This window comes from Triticum urartu, chromosome 2A, assembly GCF_056163025.1.
Source record: "Triticum urartu cultivar PI428250 chromosome 2A, HENAU_Tu73, whole genome shotgun sequence".
In the NCBI taxonomy this organism is placed as follows: Eukaryota; Viridiplantae; Streptophyta; class Magnoliopsida; order Poales; family Poaceae; genus Triticum; species Triticum urartu.
Window position 1 is genome coordinate 12,690,976 of NC_141874.1, and position 21,763 is coordinate 12,712,738.

A 21,763-nucleotide genomic window follows, 5' to 3' on the forward strand; every position below is an offset into this window, starting at 1 on the left:
TCTTCTTTTCCTCTCTTCCTCCACGGCGTCGATTGATTCAGCAGTCAAGACGACACCAACAAAAACTTTCTCGTCTTCCTCGACCACGAGACGATGGCATCCCAAAGATCACAATTTTTTTTATTCTACTACTAGGTTTGCTCGTTTTTCTCCCTACTCTCCATCTGATTACATAGTATCGCTCCCTTAGTTCTCCCCTAATCCCCATATTCAATACGTTTGAGAGAGAGAGTTCAAGAAGGTGGGCAACGGAAAGGCAAGGTCGTCCCGTGGGGTCCCGTGGGATTTGGATTCATGTTATTAAGGCAGGGTTTCATTCTTCCAGCGACACCACAACAGGACACAGGCGACAGACCTGGTCTTGATCCTTCAGGTCCTTTTACTTCAACTTCATTTTATAATTTGCATATTGTTTGTGTTACATGTTTCATACTAAGATGCCACATACAAAGTATATGTCTGGGTACATAAAAAAAATGTACTAGCTGTTCTCTTCAATTCAACATTGTCATAATAAAGATGATGATTAGTTTCCATCCAGTTATTATGTAGTATAACTAATGAGCGAAGATAATATTTATATGATATGTTCAATATTGTAGTTTTTACTGAAATATAAGCAAGCCTTCTAAAAATATCTACATGGAGATGCCTCATTTTATCAAATTGCACGAGAGGCTGGCATGTGCCAAGACTAGGCCTGGGTATACTATTGTTGTTTTTATAGAGATAGGCCGCATTTTAAAGTCTGGCACAGGGCCCCTGATTTTGCCGGCTCGGCCCTGAGATGGACCGGTCCATGGGTTCTCTTTTTTCGTTTGCGGAAGCATTTGCACCGTTTGGTTTTGTGAAGCTTCTACAAGCTTCCTGCCAGTTTTGTGAAGTGAAGCTTCTAGAAGCTTTCCAACCATTTTTATGGTCTTCTGTTTTGGTTTTGTCTTTTTAGATTTTCTTCTTTACCTTTTCATATTAGCAATGCCTTTTCAAGTTCACGGTCTTTTTAAAATTCATGAACATTATTTAATTCATGCAATTTTTTAGAATCCACGAATCTATTTTCAAACTCATGAACTTTTTCTAAAATTTCTCAAGTTTTTTCACTGCGAAATTTTCTCAAATTCATGAACTTTTTCCGGTATGCAATACTTTTCAAATTCAGACACTATTTAAAATTCATGATTTTTTGGATTCATGAACCTTTTTTGAATTATTGATTTTTTTATCAGATTCATGAATATGTTTTCAAATTCTTGCCCTTTTTAAAGTTTTACAAACTTTTCTAAATTTAGAGAATTTTTGATTTTTTGTGAACTTTTCTCAAATATGTGATTTTCCCCAAATTTATGAGTTTTTCAATTGATCTTTTTCCAAATTTTTATTTTTCGGATTTATTCTTAAAATTTATGTACCTTTTCAAACTCATGAACTTTTTTTAAACCGGTGAAAATTTGATAAATCCGTGATCTTTTTTTTTCATTTCATGGAAGTATTCACAATCAAAGAAATATTTTTCCTGAACCAGTTGCACAACAGAGACGAGAAAAAAACAGGACCGAGAAAGACGAGTTGAGCGAACAGACAAACATCAAGCGAGTGAAGCTTAATGGGCGACGGCGCGCTCCCACTTGTGTGAGAGCCGGTTTCTCATTTCGGCACTACAAGCGTTGACGAGACGCTCGGATACCACCTCTACCACCATGTTCGGTAGCCTCCATGGGCACCAAGGCAACACCTCCAAGGAAGGAACGCCGCGCGCCACTGTTGCGCGTACATTGTCTTCTTCAATGTATTCGATTCATTGTGACAGGCATGTAGGTCTGGGCCTCAATCATAGCTTCCTTCTTCTACCCAAATGATATCCACACGTGTGGCAAAAGCACTCCGGCCCTGACATTTTTTGCAACTAAAGTTGCCATCCGAAAAGAAAAAACAAACCCAAGAAAAAACTGAAACTTGCCATCTAAAATGAAAGTTGCCATACTTGACAATTAAAGTTGTCATCCCCGTGTCACTAAACTAGCCATAAAAAACTTTCGGAGCTACCATTTTTTTAGGACCGAGCTACCATATATCTGTGCCATGCGTTTGCAATATATATTTCTTATATATTGCTCGTAAATTTTCAGCTCATTTGGAGATGTGCAGAATAGGTAACTCTGATAGCTTTTTCAAGTTCAGAATTCCAGCTGCCGTCATTCTCCCTCTTTGTGTAAACCTTTGCATATTATGAGAGTAAAGACATTAAAATTACTCCATAAAGCATTATTATGCATAAAAATATTATAAATAACAGTAGGAAAATACGACGCAAAATGGATGTATCAACTCCCCCAAGCTTATACCTCGCTTGTCCTCAAGCGAAAACAAAAATCAAAAAATATTTCCACATGCTTAGAGAGAGAGAGGTGTCGATAAAAACAAATTACGGACATAGAAGCATCAGGCATATTATTATAACAACAACAAACTTTAATATAAAACTTTATCATACAATTTTTATCATATAACCCGTGATCTTTTTTTTATTTCATGGAAGTATTCACAATCACAAAAATCTTTTTTCTTGAACCAGTTGCACAACAGAGACGAGAAAGAAACAAGACCGAGAAAGACGAGTTGAGCGAACGGACAAACATCGAGCGAGCGAAGCTTAATGGGCGATGGCCCGCTCCTGCTCGTGTGAACGCCGGTTTCTCGTTTCGGCGCTCGGATACCACCTCTACCACCCTCTTCGGTGGCCTCCATGGGCACTCAGGCAACACCACCAAGGAAGGAACGTCGCGCGCCACTGTTGCGCGTACAATTTCTTCTTCAATGTATTTGATTCACTTTGACAGGCAAGTAGGTCTGGGCCTCAACCATAGCTTCCTTCTTCTACCCAAATGATAAATGCCACACGTGTGGCACAAAGCACCCAACTAAAGTTGCCATCCGAAAAGAAAAAACAAACCCAAGAAAAAACTGAAACTTGTCATTTAAAATAAAAGTTGCCATACTTGACAACCAAAGTTGTCATCCTCACGTCACTAAGGCCTTGTACAATGCTAGGTGCTTAGAAAAATAAACCGGATTTTTTTTTGAAGTGCCAGTGCCTATTTCTACAGGAGAGACGGCTAATTAAGCGTCTATCCTGTACAAATAAGCATTTCTCTAAGCACCTCTCCTACAAGGCCTAAACTTGCCATAAAAAACTTTTAGAGTTGCCATGTGTTGGTGCTACATATGTGGGGTCCATCTTCTATCCCTGGGCCGACGTGGATGGAATCCACACTCACTCGGGCCTATGCTCTTCTTTCGGCCCTGCAACCTCCACTGCACTTGGCGCGAAGGGCGCCCCCGGCTTGGCGCGAACGCCACCCCGCACCCCCACGTGGCACCCCTCACGTTGCTTCGCGCCATCCCCACTCGCCGTTGCCTCCCGCCAAAACCCCCGATGGATCCCGATCCCAACCCGACCCGGTTAAAAAAAGTTATAAACACCTCCCTAATCTGGAGATCCTCCACCCCCATAACACCCCACCCCCTCCGCCGCCGAGCGCTCAACCCTACCACAACCTCCTCCTCCTCCCGATGGACGCCGCCACCCCATCCAAGAAGCCCCGGACGGCGGCCTCCAGCGCCGGGTCGCCGTGGAAGGTGACGAAGTCGGCGGCCGCGGTCCCCTCCTCGGCCGGCCAGTTCGCGACGCCGGAGAAGATGAAGAGGGCGGCGCCGGCCGCCGCGGCGGATCTGGTGACGCCGGAGAAGACGGAGCCGCGGCCGCTGCTGCGGAGGGGCCGCAGCGGCGGCGCCGTCGCGCTGTCCGTCAAGGAGGTCCGCCGGGCGGCGCTCGAGCTGCAGCGCCCGGGCAAGGGGGTCGATGCCGGGGAGGAGGACGCGCTCGAGTCCGTCGCGCGGGAGCTCGGCGTGGGCGCCGGCGCCGGCCGCAGCCCCGTCAAGCGCAGGCCCGAGGTCAAGCTGCCGGAGAGGTAACTGTCACAGATCTGCGGTTACAGTACCATCTCCTGTTTACGCCCATGAAATCCAGTCCTGTCTTCTTAGTTTCAGATCGCCACCAGTCTAATAAAACCATCATCGATCATCGATTACTTCGCCTGAAACTGAATCATTCATAGGATGCAGACATCTTACTATCTGATTACTGTTGGATCCAGTCCAATTTCTTGTTTGTGCCCCCAAATTCAGTCCTTTTAGTACTTTGTATATCAGACCATCATCGTTTCAGTAAAACCAACCACAATCTGTAGAACTAGCATTATAATCATTCAGGATGCAAACATTTTCTCTCATTAACGTTGGATCTAGTCCGATATCCATGGAATCCTGACTTAGTTTCAGACCATCATTGAATCTGTACATATTGTTTCTGTGATGCAATTTACTGCAACTGACATTATAACCAGTCCAAGGATGCAAACATCTTCTCTGATTAGCGATGGATCTGGTCCGATTTCTTGTTTGTGCCCCCAAATTGAATCCTTTACTTAGTTTCAGATCATAATCGTTTTAGTAAAACCATCAACATTCTGTATATTTTATTTCTGTGATGCAATTTACTGCAACTGACATTAGTCGATTATAATCGTTATCTGGATGCAAAATTCACCCTGATAATTTCCAGAATATTCTTACTGCACTAGTTCTGTTTTCTAATTTGGTTTATGCCATCGATGATCAGCTATGAGATTCTCTGCGAGTTCTTCAACTGCTTTGAGAGCTCCACCCGGCTCCTCCGCATGAAAGGATCCAAGGCGACATTCCCCAACATCTGCGCTAGCATTCAGAACTTGGCTGAGAGGTACTGCCCTCCTATGACAAAACAATCAGATGATTGCTGCTTTGTTTGATTTACATTATCCAGTCTCTAATTTACACAATTCTGTCTGCAGGAGGTTTACCTATGGCCATCTCGCACAGCTCAAGTACATTATGCCTGAGGCTATTGTCATCAACAAGATCCTTTTGCGTGACGACAAGACTTGCTGCATGAAGCCAGATCTTCAGGTGAACCTATTGGTTGATTCAGTTGAGGACAGTGTGATGCAGAAGGGGGAAACCCGCTACTCTGCTTTGAGAAGGATGTTCAGGCAGAGGCTTGTGGACTTCTTCAGGAAACATCCTGAGGTATGATCATCTTGTATCTGTCACACTTTCAACATAGTTACTTGTGCAAATTTATTGTCATATGAGAACAGTTCAGTAACTGTATGATTACTGGTGCTAGTCAAGGAAATGTACTAGTTGGTGTATGCTTAGTTGATCTGAAGTATTGATGTTCTCTCTGGAATTTATCTTTCAGGGAGATGACATCCCGGAGCATGAGCTGCCGTATCCATTTACTCAAACAAAATCAAGTGTGGCTCAGAGCACACCAAGAGTTGTTACTGAAGTTGTATTTGCCGCGCCATCACCAAGCCTGGCTGAACAGCCGGCTGTTGCACTGTCGCACATGTCCCAGTCTTTCAAGAGAAGGTTCTCACAGAGATCTTCAACCGGCCCTGCAACTGCCAGCACAACCGGTCTGCCGCCAAAGGCTGAGTCTACTACTCCATCTCCATTGGGCAGGAAGTTGATGCTCAATTCTACTTCTGGTGGCATAGATCATGAGTCCCAAGTGCAAGAGAAAAGTAGCAAGGATGTTGCACTCAGGTTTGGTGTTACGGAAGGGACTCCTGCCAAGTTCGCCTCCACACCAGTGAGATCAATGGCAGGCACACCGAACCTTGAGACCCCACAGAGGCCAATATCTGCTACTGTGTGTGACACACCACCTCTAAAAATGGTCAAGCGATCAGCTAGAGCGAAGTTGTTCATGACACCTACAAAGGATGCAAGCAAAATGGAAGAAGAGAACCAAAGCATGAGCAGCACATCTCCAAGTGATGGCGATGATGAGCTGCTCGGTTTCCTTCCAAAGTCCCTCTTGCAGTCGGTAAGTTCTTACTCATACTGATCATTGGTCAACTCATTTTTGCTCCTCTGTGAACAAAGGATGACACTGTTATTTACAGGTAAAGGAGAAGGAGAAGAGAACTTTAGAGGAGAAGGAAACAGGCTATGCAGACCAGGTTCAGCGGCAGAAGCTCATATCATGTCTGCCAAGCACCTTTGACATTATCTTCCTTATCTATCAGTCGAGGCAGCGAACTGTACTGACAAAGCAGGAGCTCATCCACAAGATAATCGAAAGTAACCCAAAGATCGTGGACAAGGGTAAGTGTGATCTGTGCTTTCTATCTTTGTGTCGCTTCAGCTTATTGACTGCAATGTGAATCCTGATGTTGAACTACTAAATCTGCAGGTGAAGTCGAAGAGCAAGTGAGACTGCTGCTAGAGTTTGTTCCAGAGTGGATCTCTGAGAAGACTGCAAGAAATGGAGATGTTCTCTGCTGGTAAACATTTCATATCTGATGCATAAATGTTGAACTAGCTACTATCACACCCCATCATTCTTAGACGTCCTAATTTGTGTTAATGTTGATTTTCAGCGTCAATACTGAACTGAGCCAGTCTGAGGTTCGACAAAGGTTGTCCGGTGTCGAGTAGGGAGGAGCACAAAATTGTTTCTCCTTGTTTAGAAATGTAGCGGTGTATCAGTGCAAGGGGTGTATCAGTGCAAGGTTGCGCCTAGATGCTGGAAGATGCTTAGTTGTTGAAGTTGATGCTCAAGTTCAGACACTGCCCAGTTTAAATTCAGTTATCAGCGCCTCTATTCAAGATCAGACAAGACGCAACAACCCTTGACTCAGTGATTGACATGTGTAGCTGAAGTATTCTAACAGCTGATGAGGTTGGGCTGCCAATTTCTTACATAATGTGTATGCTCCGAGATGTCTCTGGATGAAATGATGTTTGTTATTCTTGGTCTGGGCCTCAACTATGATTTTTTTATTTATTTCTGTCTCTTGAAGCACTCTGTCTTCTCTAAGACCAAGCATAAAAATGTGCTTTTTGAAGCAAGGATACATAAGTGTGAGTTACTTTATGATTCCTTAAAATTCCTAACAACCTGTCCCATCTTGTTACAGAGCACTGTAAATCAAGAGCACCAAATGGTTATACTTAGTCAACCAGCTAGTCTGGTTCTAGAGTTTTAGTAGTACAAAACAGAATCAGAATCAATACCTACAGATAATTAAGCCTATATAACACATGCTCTCCCGCCGTTTCATGTTTCTCACTCGTGAAAGAGTCCAAGAACAACTCTCTAATTTGCTTTTTCTTCTGATCATTCGGCACACCAAAACCATCCCCACCTTGGTAGATTCGTGCCAAGTTCACGCAAGTCTTGACGAAAGATCTAGAAAATTGGCACCGGTTCATAAGGCCCTTTAGTGCCGGTTCTGCAACCGGCACTAAAGCCCCCCCCCCCCCCCCCCCCCCCCCCAGTACCGGTTCAGCGCGAACCGCCGCTAAAGGGTCAGCCGCAGAAGCTCATATCATGTCTGCCAAGCACCTTTGACGTTATCTTCCTTATCTACAAGATAATCGAAAGTAACCCAAAGATCGTGGACAAGGGTAAGTGTGATCTGTGCTTTCTATCTTTGTGCCGCTTCAGCTTGTTGTTTGCAATGTGAATCCTGACGTTGAACTACTGAATCTGCAGGTGAAGTTGAAGAGCAAATGAGACTGCTTCTAGAGTTTCTCCTAGAGTGGATCTCTGAGAAGACTGCAAGAAACGGAGATGTTCTCTTCTGGTAAGTGGTAAACATTGCTTATCCGATGCATAAATATTGAACATGCTACTATTACAATCCATCATTCTTAGACGTCTTAATTCGTGTTAAATGTTGATTTTCAGCATCGATACGGCACTGATCCAGTTTGAGGTTCGACAAAGGTTGTCTGGCGTCGAGTAGGGTCACGCACAAAATTGTTTCACCTTGTTTAGAAATGTAGCAGTATATCAGTGCAAGGTTGTGCCAGATGCTGGAAGATACTTGGTTGTCCAAGTTGATGCTCAAGTTCAGACACTGCCCAGTTTAAGTTCAGTTATCAACGTCTGTTCAATCAAGTTCAGACGCAAGACAACAACCCCTGACTCAGTGATTGACATGTGTAGCTGAAGTATTCTAACAGCTGATGATGTTGGGCTGCCTATTTCTACCATAATGTGTAAAACCCCATGCTCCGAGATGTCTCTGGATGAAATGGTGTTTGTTATCCTTGATCTGGGACTCAACTATGAAAACATTTTAATTCTGGTTGTCGCTCAGGCATTTTGTGTTCTTGAATGGCTCGGTAGTCACAGTACTTTCTTTTTGAAGCAAGGTTAAAATAAGTGTGAAGGTACTTTATGAATCCTGAAAATTTCTAACAACTTGTCACATCTTGTTACGGAGCACTAAGCACTGTAAATCAAGACCACCAAATGGTGCCATTTAATCAACCAGCTAGTGTTGGTTCTAGAGTTTTAGTAGTATAACACAGAATCAGAATCAATACCTACAGATAATTAAGCCTATATAGCATCTTTCTAAGATATGTGTCTCCCACCGTTTAATGTTTCTCACTCATGATAGAGTCCAAGAACAACTCTTTAATTTGCCTTTTGTTCTGACCATCCGGCGCACCAAAACCATCGCAGCCTTGGTAAACACAATGTGAGATTCGAGCCAAATTCACGCAAGTCTTGGCGAAAGATCTAGAAAATCGGCAATGTTTGAATGCATCTTCATTAATTGACTTCCAGGCTTCCATGGTAAGATCTTCCATGGCTTCGCGGGACTCTTGCTCACTGGAGCTGTTCTCGGACATGTGAATAGCTATTGATGATGGTGCATCCCCTCGCTCCAGCTCAGCCTGTTATACATATTTTGACAAAATACACATGGAAATAAATATCATAAGACACCTCACATAAGATTAAAATTTTGGTGATGAAACATCAAGGGACAAAAAAAGTTGGATTGATTGTCCTTACAGAGTGGGTTGCAGAGTCGTTGCAGAGGCGAAGAACTAACGATGCAGACTGAACTAATTTTGGGTAGCCTCCAACTTTAGCAATAGACATTGAGGTGAGCTTTTCTTCCATGCGGAGCAGGGGAAATGCATGTTGCAGTAGCAGTGGCGCAGAAGATGAAATTGATCCATTGTCCAGATACGCATGGAGTGTTGGTCTGTGGTTTCCATGCTGCCACTTTGCCTCCACCAGGAAAGACTCCGCCATGTCTCGCCACTGCAAAATCAAGTAGAAATTATTATGGTTCCTTGTGGATTAATCTATCTCCTATTAGGAAGTTGATTGTGTATATGAACTTACAGCTTTCTGAAGAACATAACGGGTGTCGCAACCATGTTGTTTAAACACATTTTCAGCCACCTCAGCGGACGTGTTGTACACGACGGAATAGAGTGCTTGCATGTATTCAGGGAGCATTTCACAAGGACTTTCTTCCCATCTGAAATTATTTATTAAGCTTCATTTAATGTGAAACTAACGTGTCATATATATGTTAACTCTAGGAAAAGAATATTACTTGAATTATGAGAAGTGCACCGCTGCATATAGTTACCTTCCAATGGCGTCTGTGAAGAGAACAAGTTCATCTAGAGTTCCATACACATCATAAACATCATCTAAGTGAACTATTAGGTTGGCGACTTTAGCAAGCACTTCTCGACATGCTCCATTATTTGGCTCCCACACAATTCCATTTGCGTAATGGAAGCACTCCATGAGACGATCCCTGGCGAACCCCAATTTTTCAGTAAGGGCGGTTCCCTTCCACCACCTACTATTAATTATGTCAATTTTCATGTCTTAAAAACCCATCGACAACATTTCTTCACGCAGAATTACCTTGCCAGTCTTGCGAGTTCTTCCTGATGCACACTTTGAACATTGTTGAAGTCCTTCGTTGCAAATCTAACGAGCAACGGGTCGGAATTGCTCTCATCACTAGCATAGTGATCTATGAACCATCTTGCTTCTAGTCTAGGAGACCTCCGGTGCAATGGAAGGTCCAAAGAACGAACTACACTGCACCGCAAGTGGTGATCCAAGGATGGCAAGAGCTTTATGAGAGCTTTCTTAGAAAATGCCCTTGCCTCGTCCAATGTTTCCTCGCCTCTGAACGCAAGGTATGAAGCCTCATAGAGTGAGAGGAGCCCCTTGACATCATCATCTGATCCGCGCGTGAGATCTTCCAGGGATTCTTTTTGTATTGTTACAATGAAACACGTCAGTTAAGTATACAAAACCGTGCCATAAACACAATTCAAAGTTTCAACTGTGATTGAATCTGGATTGGACCATGCATTTAGTTTAATTTCCAAAATTTTGGCTGTAATTTGAGGTTCCTTTCTTACATCGTCTAAGATTCTGTTTTTCATATTTCGTACTCCTTTCAATCTAAAATAAGTGTCATAGTTTTGAAAAGGGAGTATTTAACTAGGTACCCGGAGGGAAGTAGGCTGGGAAACCACTGTCCCTCAGCAACCTGAACCTCAAGGCCGTGGAAGCAACATCACCATCATCCCAATTGCACCTGTGAGGCTTGTGGTGGACGGAGCTGAGGATACCGGTGATCTCCTCCTCGAAATGGTAGGCGATGCCGAGCCGTTGCACCGTGTCGACAAGCCTGAGCTTCGCAGCTTGGTGGTCGCCTCGGCTCGCCGCCACCAGCCGCTCCCTCACGCCGGGCTTCAACTTATCGACCTGTGACGTCATCCATGCATGCACGGAATAATTTCCATAAGCATTTCATCTACTTTATGTACTACTTGCCGGTAGAAAATATGATATGTTCAGCTGATAAATGTACTTGATCCGCCTGTCCGCCATTGTTGGGCGAGAGCTGGAGGAGGGAGTCGTAATCCCACGAGCTGGGGGCGTAGTTGGCAGATCGCCGAGCAGCGGCCGAGCAGCGCACCGTTGCCGGTGACGACCTCCGGAAGCTTGTGCTCGCCATTGTTTGCTGTAATTGCCACGCCATGGTGCTGCGCGCTGCAATCTACAGCTAGCTTTTGCTTGGTGCGTACTAGTGGAGTACTCCTTGGCACTTGGCAGCGAGAGCTAGGCAACGAGGTTAGTACTTCTAAGCTGTAGTAGCCAATAAACTTACTGCTGTTTGCTGTTTGAGAGTTGCCAGAATACGTGCCAATTTATGGGCACCCAGCAGCATAGCTGACTCAGCCCGCATGCAAATCGTGGGACATGACGCATACCGAATTGCTAGTACTATTTCTTTTCAGCCACATATTTTTGTGGTGACAACATTTCTTCTGGAGGCTATTTTTTTACCCAGATATCCAACGAATGTTAGATTTTTAGGCATGCAAATAATTAACCTTTTTCATGGAAATTTGTGTTTGTCGAGGATGACACGTTTAGTTGGTGAGCATGACAAATCCGCCTGATTTCATTTTTTGCCAGAAAATATCTGTGTTTGCAAAGTAATTTTGCCATCCTCACGCCAATATGAAATACGATGGAAAACATTGATTTGCGATGGCTAAAATCCGACTTTCCGTCTTTTTAGCAAAATTCCATACAAACCACTGAGAACTTACTAATACTCATTTTCCGAAACCATGATGGAATTCAAATCATGGGTGAAAAATACACAAAGGGACCCCATAAAAAAGCATGGTCAGAATTAAAATCCAACGGACCGGCGTGCTCCATTTTCAACTTCCCGAAGAATTAATTGTTCCTCTTCAAATCAACAACGTGAACAATTCTTCCTCCCTCCCTCATTCCACTGGTCCAATCGCCTACCCTTGTAATCTGCAATGGTACCCCGCAAGCCTAGCAGCCCTACCCTGCCTGAGCCGTCTCCTCCGACCATCCCTCTATACCGTCGCAAGAGCTATGTCTCGCTTATAGCGAGACGATAGCTTCTCTTGCGGCGAGCGTGGAAGCTCCTCTCGCTGAAGGTGCTTGCCTATATATGGGCCGACCCATCAGTGTAGGTTCGCTGCTGCCGCTCACGCGCTATAGGTTCGGTCACTATAGGTTTTCTCCATTTTTTCTTTCTATTTTTCATTTTCTTTTGTTTTTTGTTTGGTTTTATTATTTCTACTTGCTATTCTTTTATTATTATTATTATTATTATTATTATTATTATTATTATTATATTTCTTTTTTGTTTTTCTTTTGTTTTCTTTGGGTCTTCTTTGTTTCTTTCATGGTTTTTATCGCTTTTCTTTATTTCTCATTTTCCTTCTTTTTTGGTTTTTGTTTATTTCTTGGTTTTCAATGCTCTTTTTTCTTTGTTTCTTTATACGTTTTCACTGTTTTCCATTCTTTCTTTTTTGTTTCTTGTTTCTTTGGTTCCTTTTGTTCTTTTTCGTCATTCATGGTTTTTTAAATTTTTTTCTTTGTTCTTTTGATTTTGAATCTACATTTTTCATATACGTCAAGTCCATTTTTCTAATACACATTTAACATATTTCAAATACAAGTTTAACATTTTTTAATACACGGTCAACATTTTTTCTATACATATTTTAAACACTTTTCAAATTCTTAAGTAACATTCTTCAAATACAAGGTTAATTTTTGAATACATGGTAAAAAAAATTATATACACATTTAATTTTTTTTGAAATGCTTGACTACATTTTTTATAAACAGAATACACATTTTCTAATACGTGGTCAACATTTTTTCTATACACATTTATCATCCTTAAAATTCTTGATTAACATTTTATCAAATGAAGAATTAATATGTTTATTAGTACATGATCAACATTTTTTATATACATTTAACATTTTCAAATGCTTGCTTAACATTTTCAAATACAAGTTCAGCATTTTTTAATACAACACAAAATTAACTTTTTGTAATACATGGTCAACATTGTTTCTATACAATTTTTTTTTCAAATGGTTGATTAACATATTTCAAATATTTGTTTAACATTTTTTAAATGCTTGATTAATATTTTTAAATACGTGATCAAGTTTTTCACGCACGTTTAATATCTTCTGTATACATTTTTTCTTAGACATGGCAAACATTTTCTCTATATAGATTTAATATTTTCAAACACTTTTTCTAGTTTTTTATGCATTTTCTGTAATATATTAATTTATAGTATTCAGGAGTATAAACAAAAGTAAAAAACAAAGAAATGAGGCCATGGCGTCCAGCATGCCTGGGCCGGTCCATTTGGCACTCCCCACACACAAGACTTTCCTACGTCTCACTATAAGCAAGAGACAGAGGCATTCCTATACCCCTCACAATTTTGCCACCCACAACCTCCTCGCAACCCCGCACTCGAATCCGCCAAACCTCCGATTTGCTTCCACGCGTGACACCACGGCTAGATGCATCATCGCCAACCTGACTAAGCCTGGTCAGGATGACACGGTTGTCCTAGGCGTCTCGGCCTTGGGCACGGCCTCTTCTATGCGGTAAAATCGGCTGAAACAACATAAAAATTTTAGTTACTTGATATTTAGCGAAACTGATAAACAAGTGGTTCCTGCTAGATTTGAGGCCCACATGCATCCGTGTCGAACAAACAACGAATGTTCCATTTCCATTGTCGGCTAGCCTCGTACTATGCATGGATCGTCGTTTACTGGTTGAGTTGTCCCTTCTCTTGCACACACGCGAGCCACAGCTAGCTAGCTAGAACATGATACACACAATTAACTCGGCCCTTTCTATTAGTTTCATTATATGTGGACTCTCGCACGTACGTACACGCGTACTCTCGGCGACTATTCGACTTAGAGCGACTGCACGCTATGCACGTACAATCGTCGTTGCCTTCACTCGTCTCTTCACTGTCGAGCGGCAATCTCGATCGTGACTCGTCTAAAGGACATGACTGTGACAACGAACTGATATGGCACAGCTAGCTAGTGGACAAGCTAAGGTTGGCCGTCAGTAATCACTCTTTTTTTTGCGGGGGAGTAATCACTGTTACTCCCTCCGTCCCTAATATTAAAACATTTTTGCATCACTAGTGTTAAAAACGCTTACTTTGTTAAAGCATCTACAGCCGGACCTCTCATACCCGTCTCAAACGCTCGGGCAGATCGTCCGGTAACTTACATGTCAAAAAGATTGACCCAACCAGTCCTCTCAAACCGCAGACAAACATCTGGGCTGATCGGCACCTCTCATATCTAGCCCAAATATAGGATGGATATAGGGCGGCCCGGGCACGTCCGCCTGACAAGCCCGGTCCACCGTCGACCCTACAACAGTCCCACAAAAAAACCCAATCCAGGTGTGCATCGTTCTGAACCCTAGCTCACTCTCTCTCGCTACGTCCTCTCTTCTCCCTCTCCGATTCTGATCCCATCCACTATGATGTCCAGCTCCGGCAGCGACTCCGACTTCGAGCTCGACTACGAGGAGGAGATGGCCCTCCGCATCGCGCTGTAGCTGTCCAAGGTGGAGACCAGCGACAACTCCAGATCTAGAGCATCGCCGCAGCTCCCGCGCCGGCGTAGCGCAGACGTCGGAGTTGGACCGTGTCGGCCTACGCGCAGCGACGCCAGGGCAGCTCAGTCCACACCGTCCTCGCGCTGTCTCCTTCCCCCGCCGGCCGCTCTTCCACGCTGGCAGCGGTGGGTGCTAGTGGCCATGCCACCGGCCCGCACGCGCACTCCAGAATCGGAGGCGCGTGCCGCGCGCCGCGAGAGGCAGCGTGCACGGGAGAAAGACGCGGTGGACCAGTCTGCGCACCGCCGCTGCGGGATGGAGGCGGACCCCAACGAGGAAGCGCGGCTCCTCGCATTGGTCTATCGTCGGTCCCTCACGACGGCGGAGACAGATGCTCGCCGCCTTCGACGGAAGAATGCTAAGGGGCTCCGACTTGCTATTGAGCAGTTGAAGCACGAGGCGAAGGAGGCAGCGGCGGAGAAGGCTCAGGTTGCCTAGTTGAAGCGGGAGCAGGACAGGGCAATCCGTCAGATGAAGGGGCTCTTTGTCCTCTCCGACTCCGATCCGACGACGGTGACCGCGACAGCTGCACCTCCTCCTCAGACGACCAAGACCCTCCACTAGCCGCAGACACCTATAGCTGCGCTAGCGACCAGAAGGGCAAAGGCCCGACGAGGAAGTGGTGAAGCTTTGCCGTCTTGTTTAATTTCAAGTTCTTAGTAATCTAGTTTAAACTTGTCCGTCGTTTATGTGAATTATGTGAACTTTGGCGATCTTTTGGAGATCTGTTGGTGATCTTTTGGTGATCAGAATGTGCATTTCTATGTCCGATTCCAAGTCTGTTCGATGATCTACGTAGTTTAGTTCCACGTTGCATGCTTAATATGGATATAGGGTTTTTGCTCAAAAATAATAATATGGATATAGGGTACCGGGTATGAGATACACGGATGTGGACGACATGATTTGAGGAGTGCCCGGGTCAGTGCCCTCGAACGCGTGCGGGCGCGTTCATGGACGTTTGAGGGCCCGTATTTTCCCATCGCAGTTGTAGATGCTCTTGTATTGCTTTAATGTGAAGTGAAGCAAAAGACTGTGTTTCAAGAAGAGAAGAGATTTCTCTTGGATCATAACGATTTGGTGTGGTTCATACGAGTACAATTGGGGAATTGCGAATTCGAATTGCTAGCTACTCCCTCACGTTACCCTAGCAGTTCTCCCATACCATCCCGTATGGTACTAGACCCACTTAGGTTACTCGTTTCGGCACGTCAACTCCTTCCTCCACCACAATGCGCTTATCGAGACGACGATGACATTTTTTTCTAGCATTTGTTTGGTAAGTATGGCCCTTTGTCCTTGTTGCCTCCTTGTGATTTGTGAGAGATGGCCATTGTGTTGTGCCCGATCATGTGTTGTGATCCGGTGGTTGAGGAGAGGCCCTATGTAGCCTTACTTGTGATGTACCATCAGTTCAAATTACTACTACGGATGCCATATTGCTTATGTTGTATATGTATTGTTATGCTAAATGTAACTTTTTTGAATTTATAAATTTCCTTCATTCCATGATTCATGATGCTACATCACTAGCATATTGGTGTATTAATTTTCCAGTGTTGATCCTATCTTAATTTGCCATGTCACTAGAATCTTGCTTTGCTTAGGAGATATTTGAGTATTGGATCATCATAATTTTAGTTGTCGTCACAAATTTCCTTCAATCATCATCATTACTATCTAGAAAGTTTGTGACATAGTAACTTCTACTGATATGTATCATGTGTTTCTATTGTGCAAGAGTCATAAACAAGGATCATACAATATATCTAGAAAGTTCTTTCTCTTTTCCCTTATTCCCTCCCATATGATATGGGTAGGTACTACTCTTAGTCTTCTCTCACAATAATTTAAGCGTACACATGAATTCTCCTTAAAACAAAATCCTGAACCCTACAACATAAATTTGTTTTTTGTTGGCTAACATTGATGCCCCCATGTTATTTTATTTTTCTTCATAATTTTTCCATAGATGATTGTTTTCAATATTGTGCAAACAGGGCGACCAAGATCCTTTTTGCTATGGTAACATATTGGTGTACTACAGGAAATACATTTTTTGGAAGAGTGTTTTGTGTAGTGCTAGTAAAATTCCATGGAGGAGATGGTGTTGGATTTTAGTGGCACTGTACAATAATATCGCAAAACATCAGAAGATCACATTGACTCGAATTAGTATGAATAGCTTCGGTATATGCATGCTTTCTCAACCTTGAGCATGATTTGGACAAATTTCGAGGTGCTGTTTGTACGTCCACCCTTGTTAGCTATTCCAAATTACTTACATTCAATGAATCTGCATGTTATATTGACTGTTCATATTGATTATCTTAATCTATGTGCAATATGGGACTTATATTTTAGTAGCACCATGCATAAAATAGAGCATCAATGGTGTTTCAAGCTTACTGGTTAGAATAAGGACCAATGACTTTCGTCATATACTATTAACCAACAATCTATACGATGCAAAGGTATAATCATTATCTTTAATTCTTTGTTTTATATTAATGTATATATTATTGCTTATTTGTCTTCTCAACAAGCATATAGGTAAGATACGTTGGCTCTGACGGGCTAGCATACTACGCCCCATGGTATGTTTCCCTCCCATTGCTAGGTCAAAAAGAAGACGCGGGAGTGCTAGACTCAATCTACAAAAAAACGTACTCCCTCCGTAAAGAAATATAAGAGTGTTTATATCACTACTTTAGTGATCTAAGTGCTCTTATATTTCTTTTACAGAGGGAGTATAGACACAACCAAGAAATTAAAAAAAGCTGCCTTTTCATTACATACGATAACCTTTTTATATTTAGAAGTTTGTTAGATGTTGGCTACTAAGTTAGATTTTAGACCATGTCCATGATTTTTTTTCATACATGTCATGAAATCTTGACTTAATAATGTGGATGTAAATGTCTTAAGATACGGTCTTATACATGCGAATATGCTACATGTGATTGAAATTCTATGTAAATGTGCGTTGAGTATTTATATGACACTAGTAGAAAAAAGGCCTATTGTCCCTCTTCGTAAGGGCCTTTTGTCCCGGTTCCTGAACCGGGACTAAAGGGTCGGTACTAATGCCCTGTCCCTTTAGTCCCGGTTCAATCCAGAACCAGGACAGATGGGCCTCCACGTGGCCTGTGCGTGGAGCCCAGGCAGGAGGGCCTTTGGTCCCGGTTGGTGGCACCAACCGGGACCAATAGGCATCCACGCGTCAACATTTCTGTGGCTGGGTTTTTTTTTGAAAGGGGGGGGGGTTTGGGGGTTTTGGGGGGTTAATTTAGGTGTTTCATATATTGTGTTAGCTAGCTATAATTAATAGAGAGAAGTGTCCTCTCTTATGTCCGTGCTTGGTCGACGCTACGTACTATACATACGTATAGAGAGGACTAGACACGTTAGCTAGCTAGTAAGCAAACGAAGGAAACAGAAGATCGTCATGAACATATATGCATACAGAGAGAAGTGATATCGACCACCTCTCCTTCTTCGAGAGATTGGTCGAACAACAAGTTCTCGTATATCTATCCGACACTACCGGCTACATATATACAATAATTATCTCTTACAAATATAATCTCCTAACATACGGACTCATGGTCCACATAGTATTCTCGGTCTTCAGCGATCACGTGTTCAAGAAAGAATGCCGCCAAGTCCTCTTGAATTGCTCGCATGCGAGCTGGTGCTAGGAGTTCATCCCACTTCCGAAACATCTAATTTGAAGAAGGGGGTCAATACATATATATATGAATGAATGAAACTCAACACAAATGATGGTAATAAAATAAAATTGTGAATGTTGTTATTTACTCACTTCATATTGTTCGCCGGAGTAGCCCCGCTCACAGGTCGTGTGGTGGATGGACTCGCAAATGTAGTATCCACAGAAATCATTCCCTTGTTCCTGTCACAACCACTTTATAAGAAATAGAGGTCAATCAAACTGATAAGCAAGAATGCCAAATGGTATTGATGAAACTAGCGCTTGAATCAATAGGAGATGCGCGGAACATGCTACTATAGTACTTATTTTCGGGTGTCTAAATTGCAGCTTCTTCGGGAGTCCCGGAGCTTTTTTGGTGAATTTTTTCCAAACCCTGCCAGACAAAGAAAACAATTACTTGATATATCAGGAAATGAACAAAGTTGCTGATATGGTGAATAATGATCGATTTAACTTACTTCTCGAGCATTTGAGTCATGTCCGCATAGTCCTGGGGATCTTTTCGTCTTGAGTCTAAGACGGTTACTAGTCCCTGCTCAAGCTTAATCTCTAAGAGAATATAGTGGAAACTGCACACGCATGCATAACTCATCAATTACATTACTATAACATTGACTAATATATAAGGGAAACCGAATACACACAGGACAGTAACACTCACTTGAAGTTGTAAGGAAAGAGTATTATATCTTTGTTTTCATTTATTACCAACGATCGTAGCAAGTTGGCCTCGGTATCTGTGGCATGAAATTTAACCTGAGTTGCATCTATGATATTTGTGTTAATGAATCCAATATCACCGATTTGTCTTTTCTTCAATTCGACGATCTTCAATCTGTATAATATAGTGAGGATAATTATAAATACATGCAATGAAAGAGCTGAGATATATAGAGAGACTTAATGACAGAAGTAGTACTACTTACAGACAGTAGCAGGTGACCGTTGATTTATCGAGGGCCAATTGATTGAAAAACTGAAAGAACTCCTCAAATGGAACAGGCAACAGATCAAATTCCAACGAGGTCATGCTCCTTTTTAACTCTCACATACAAAGTACTCCTCCCCCCAGACTCTGCAGATTTTCAAGTACCAATCATGCAATCTTCGCATCATCGTTGATAGAGATCTTTCATCTTTGACGAGAGGCTTCCCGTACTCGTATCTTTGTATCTGCACCTCCATGAAATCATAATGTACATCGTCGGGCAGGTAATCTCCAAGATTGCTATAACCGGGCACCATCCTCGGATCATTAGCGACGATGTCGCTAGGCACCTTGAGCGGGGGGCACGATTCCTTCACTTGTTCGCCGAGCTGTGCAATTTGTTTCCCAGCTCGTCGTTCTTTTAGCCTTTGATCACTGACAGTACTTCCCGACCGCTCCGCTTCGGCAAATTCCTTTCCAATAATGCACTCATAGTTTCCTTTCGGCGGAGACTTGGGTGGTTTTGTCAGGGCAGCCAGAGTGGGCTTCGCTTTCACCGGATCTACCTTCTCCTCCGGAGGTGGATGTTTCTTTGCTTTCACCCCTGCAAAGAAGTTCCTCACTTCTCGCGCGATCTCGACGTTCTCCTCCGGGTCCTCTCGTATGGTAACTTCTCTGGAGTCTTCAAAGAAGGACCGAATCTGTATGTCCTCCCGCCTCTGGCTGTACTGCTAGACGCCGGCAGAGCAGACGGAGCGTTGTCTTCTTTACTTGCTTACGAGGCAGAGGAGAAGGACTACGACGCGCCGGAGCAGCCGGAGCGGCGGCAGGTCTCTTCCGCCCTTGATGACGAGGCGGAGAAGGAGGAGGCTGGCTGCTCGGGCGCGCCGGCGCAGGCGGAGAAGGAGGCGGAGTGCCACCACGCGCCGGAGAAGGAGCCGGCCGAGTGCCCTGATCGTCACTCGTCGGAGGAGGAGGCGGTGGAGGAGGTGGAGTGCCTTGACTCGCCGGAGGAGGAGGAGGAGGCGGAGGCGTCCAGTTCGGAAGGTTGAGGAGCTCCTTCCTCCATAGGCATGGAGTCTTCAGAGCAGAACCCAGCCGAGTCTCCCCTTCACCGGTAGGGTGGTCAAGCTGGAGGTCCTCAAATCCCTCCGTTATTTCATCCACCATCACCTTAGCATATCCTTCTGGAATCGGCCGGCAGTGAAAAGTTGCGCCGGGTTCAGCAGGAAAAACAGAGCCAACAGCCGCCTTGACCTTCATATTAATCCATTGCGTCATAAGGTGGCAATTTTGAGACTCTGTGATAGCATCCACAGGATAGCTGGCAGGAGCCGTCAAGACATGCTCCGGCTGAAGCAGCTCGGTGGAAGCCACGCTGCTTCTCCGCTGAGATAGCGGGGTAGCTTCGGGGGAAGCTTCGGCAGTTCATTTGCTGCGATTTGCTTCTCGTTCCTCTATTGCTTGTACCCTTGCTTGCAGCGCCTGCATTTGGGTCTGCTGTACTTTTTTCCTCCTCTCCTGTCATTTGTAACCGCCTGCGTCCGGAAACCCAACCTTCCACGGAATGGAGCCTGGCGTGCCTCTTGTCCGTCCAGGGTGCTCAAGATTCCCGAGGGCCATTGTGAGCTCGCCATTCTCTCTGTCTGGAACGAACGTCCCTTGCTGCGCTGCTTCGATATACTGCTGAAGCTTCTTGACTGGTATGTCCATTTGATCGTTCGTCCAAATGCACTTCCCTGATACAGGGTCCAAGGTTCCGCCAGCCCCGAAGAACCAAGTCCGGCAATGGTTTGGCCAGTTAATTGTCTCTGGTTCGATCCCTTTATCAGCCAGATCATTCTCAGTCTTGGCCCACTTAGGCCGGGCTACGAGGTAGCCACCTGACCCCGTGCGATGGTGATGCTTCTTCTTCGCAGCATTTTTCTTGTTTGTCGCCGACATCTTCTTACTCTTTTCCGATGTCTTGTGGGCCACAAATGCGGGCCAGTGATCTCTGATCTTCTCATATCTGCCCTTGAATTCTGGTGTCTCTTTATTTTTGACAAACTTATACAGCTCTTTCTTCCACCTCCTGAATAGTTCTGCCATCCTCTTAAGAGCAAAAGACTTGATTAATTGCTCTTTAACTGGCTTCTCCGGATCATCCTCTTGCGGTAGGGTGAAATTTGACTTCAGCTCAGTCCAAAGATCATTTTTCTGCATATCATTGACATAAGACACCTTAGGGTCTTCTGTAGCTGGCTTTAACCATTGCTGGATGCTGATTGGGATCTTGTCCCTAACCAAAGCCCTGCACTGAGCAACAAATGCGCTCTTTGTCCGGAGGGGTTCAATCGGTTGGCCGTCGGGCGCGATTGCTATGATCTCAAACTTTTCATCCGAGCTCAACTTTTTCTTCGGGCCTCGTCTCTTTACCGAAGTTGTGCTCGATCCGTAGGGCTAGAAAAAAGAACAAAGACTTAATTAATATGTGTACATACCAAAACAATGAATGCATCAATTAGCTAGTCAGCAGAAGCTTAACTAATATATATATATATACCTGGCCGGACTCTGTTCGGTCACCAGAGACGTCATCACGGTCTCCTTCTTGCACCGGCATTGGGTCACCGGAGCCGTCCTCACGGTCTCCTTCTTGCACCGGCATTAGGTCACCGGAGCCATCATAATCATAGCCAGTTGC

At 44.0% G+C, this 21,763-nt stretch overlaps 2 protein-coding genes across 3 annotated transcripts; one reads left to right on the plus strand and one right to left on the minus strand.

Annotated features, from left to right (window-relative positions):
* Positions 1-3,489: 3,489 nt before the first annotated feature.
* LOC125535065 (CDT1-like protein a, chloroplastic) lies at positions 3,490-8,206 on the plus strand. 2 transcript variants are annotated; one of them, XM_087542718.1, is made up of 7 exons: positions 3,490-3,968; positions 4,679-4,798; positions 4,890-5,124; positions 5,300-5,932; positions 6,012-6,213; positions 6,302-6,392; positions 7,802-8,206. In XM_087542718.1, exons 1-7 carry the CDS (start codon positions 3,571-3,573, stop codon positions 7,857-7,859), a joined length of 1,737 nt encoding a protein of 578 aa, XP_087398844.1. In that variant the 5' UTR covers positions 3,490-3,570; the 3' UTR covers positions 7,860-8,206. The 2 variants fall into 2 exon arrangements, with proteins under 2 accessions (XP_087398844.1, XP_048554079.2); XM_048698122.2 differs by lacking the exon at positions 7,802-8,206 and adding an exon at positions 6,489-6,863.
* A 72-nt stretch (positions 8,207-8,278) lies between these two features.
* Positions 8,279-11,067, minus strand: LOC125535066 (alpha-terpineol synthase, chloroplastic-like). The gene is made up of 7 exons (XM_048698124.2): positions 10,767-11,067; positions 10,402-10,660; positions 9,803-10,157; positions 9,516-9,734; positions 9,263-9,401; positions 8,924-9,178; positions 8,279-8,802 (listed from the first exon to the last, which is right to left on the minus strand). Exons 1-7 carry the CDS (start codon positions 10,935-10,937, stop codon positions 8,500-8,502), a joined length of 1,701 nt encoding a protein of 566 aa, XP_048554081.2. The 5' UTR covers positions 10,938-11,067; the 3' UTR covers positions 8,279-8,499.
* Positions 11,068-21,763: the final 10,696 nt, after the last annotated feature.

Bases quoted from the DNA above. Each gene is read 5' to 3' on its own strand.
- LOC125535065 (XM_087542718.1), top strand. From the start codon at position 3,571: ATGGACGCCGCCACCCCATCCAAGAAGCCCCGGACGGCGGCCTCCAGC. The intron at 5,125-5,299 runs GTATGATCATCT...TTTATCTTTCAG, and splicing joins TCTTCAGGAAACATCCTGAG to GGAGATGACATCCCGGAGCA. The intron at 5,933-6,011 runs GTAAGTTCTTAC...TGTTATTTACAG, and splicing joins CAAAGTCCCTCTTGCAGTCG to GTAAAGGAGAAGGAGAAGAG.
- LOC125535066 (XM_048698124.2), bottom strand. From the start codon at position 10,937: ATGGCGTGGCAATTACAGCAAACAATGGCGAGCACAAGCTTCCGGAGG. The intron at 10,158-10,401 runs GTACCTAGTTAA...CAATACAAAAAG, and splicing joins CCCAGCCTACTTCCCTCCGG to AATCCCTGGAAGATCTCACG. The intron at 9,735-9,802 runs GTAATTCTGCGT...AATTAATAGTAG, and splicing joins GAACTCGCAAGACTGGCAAG to GTGGTGGAAGGGAACCGCCC.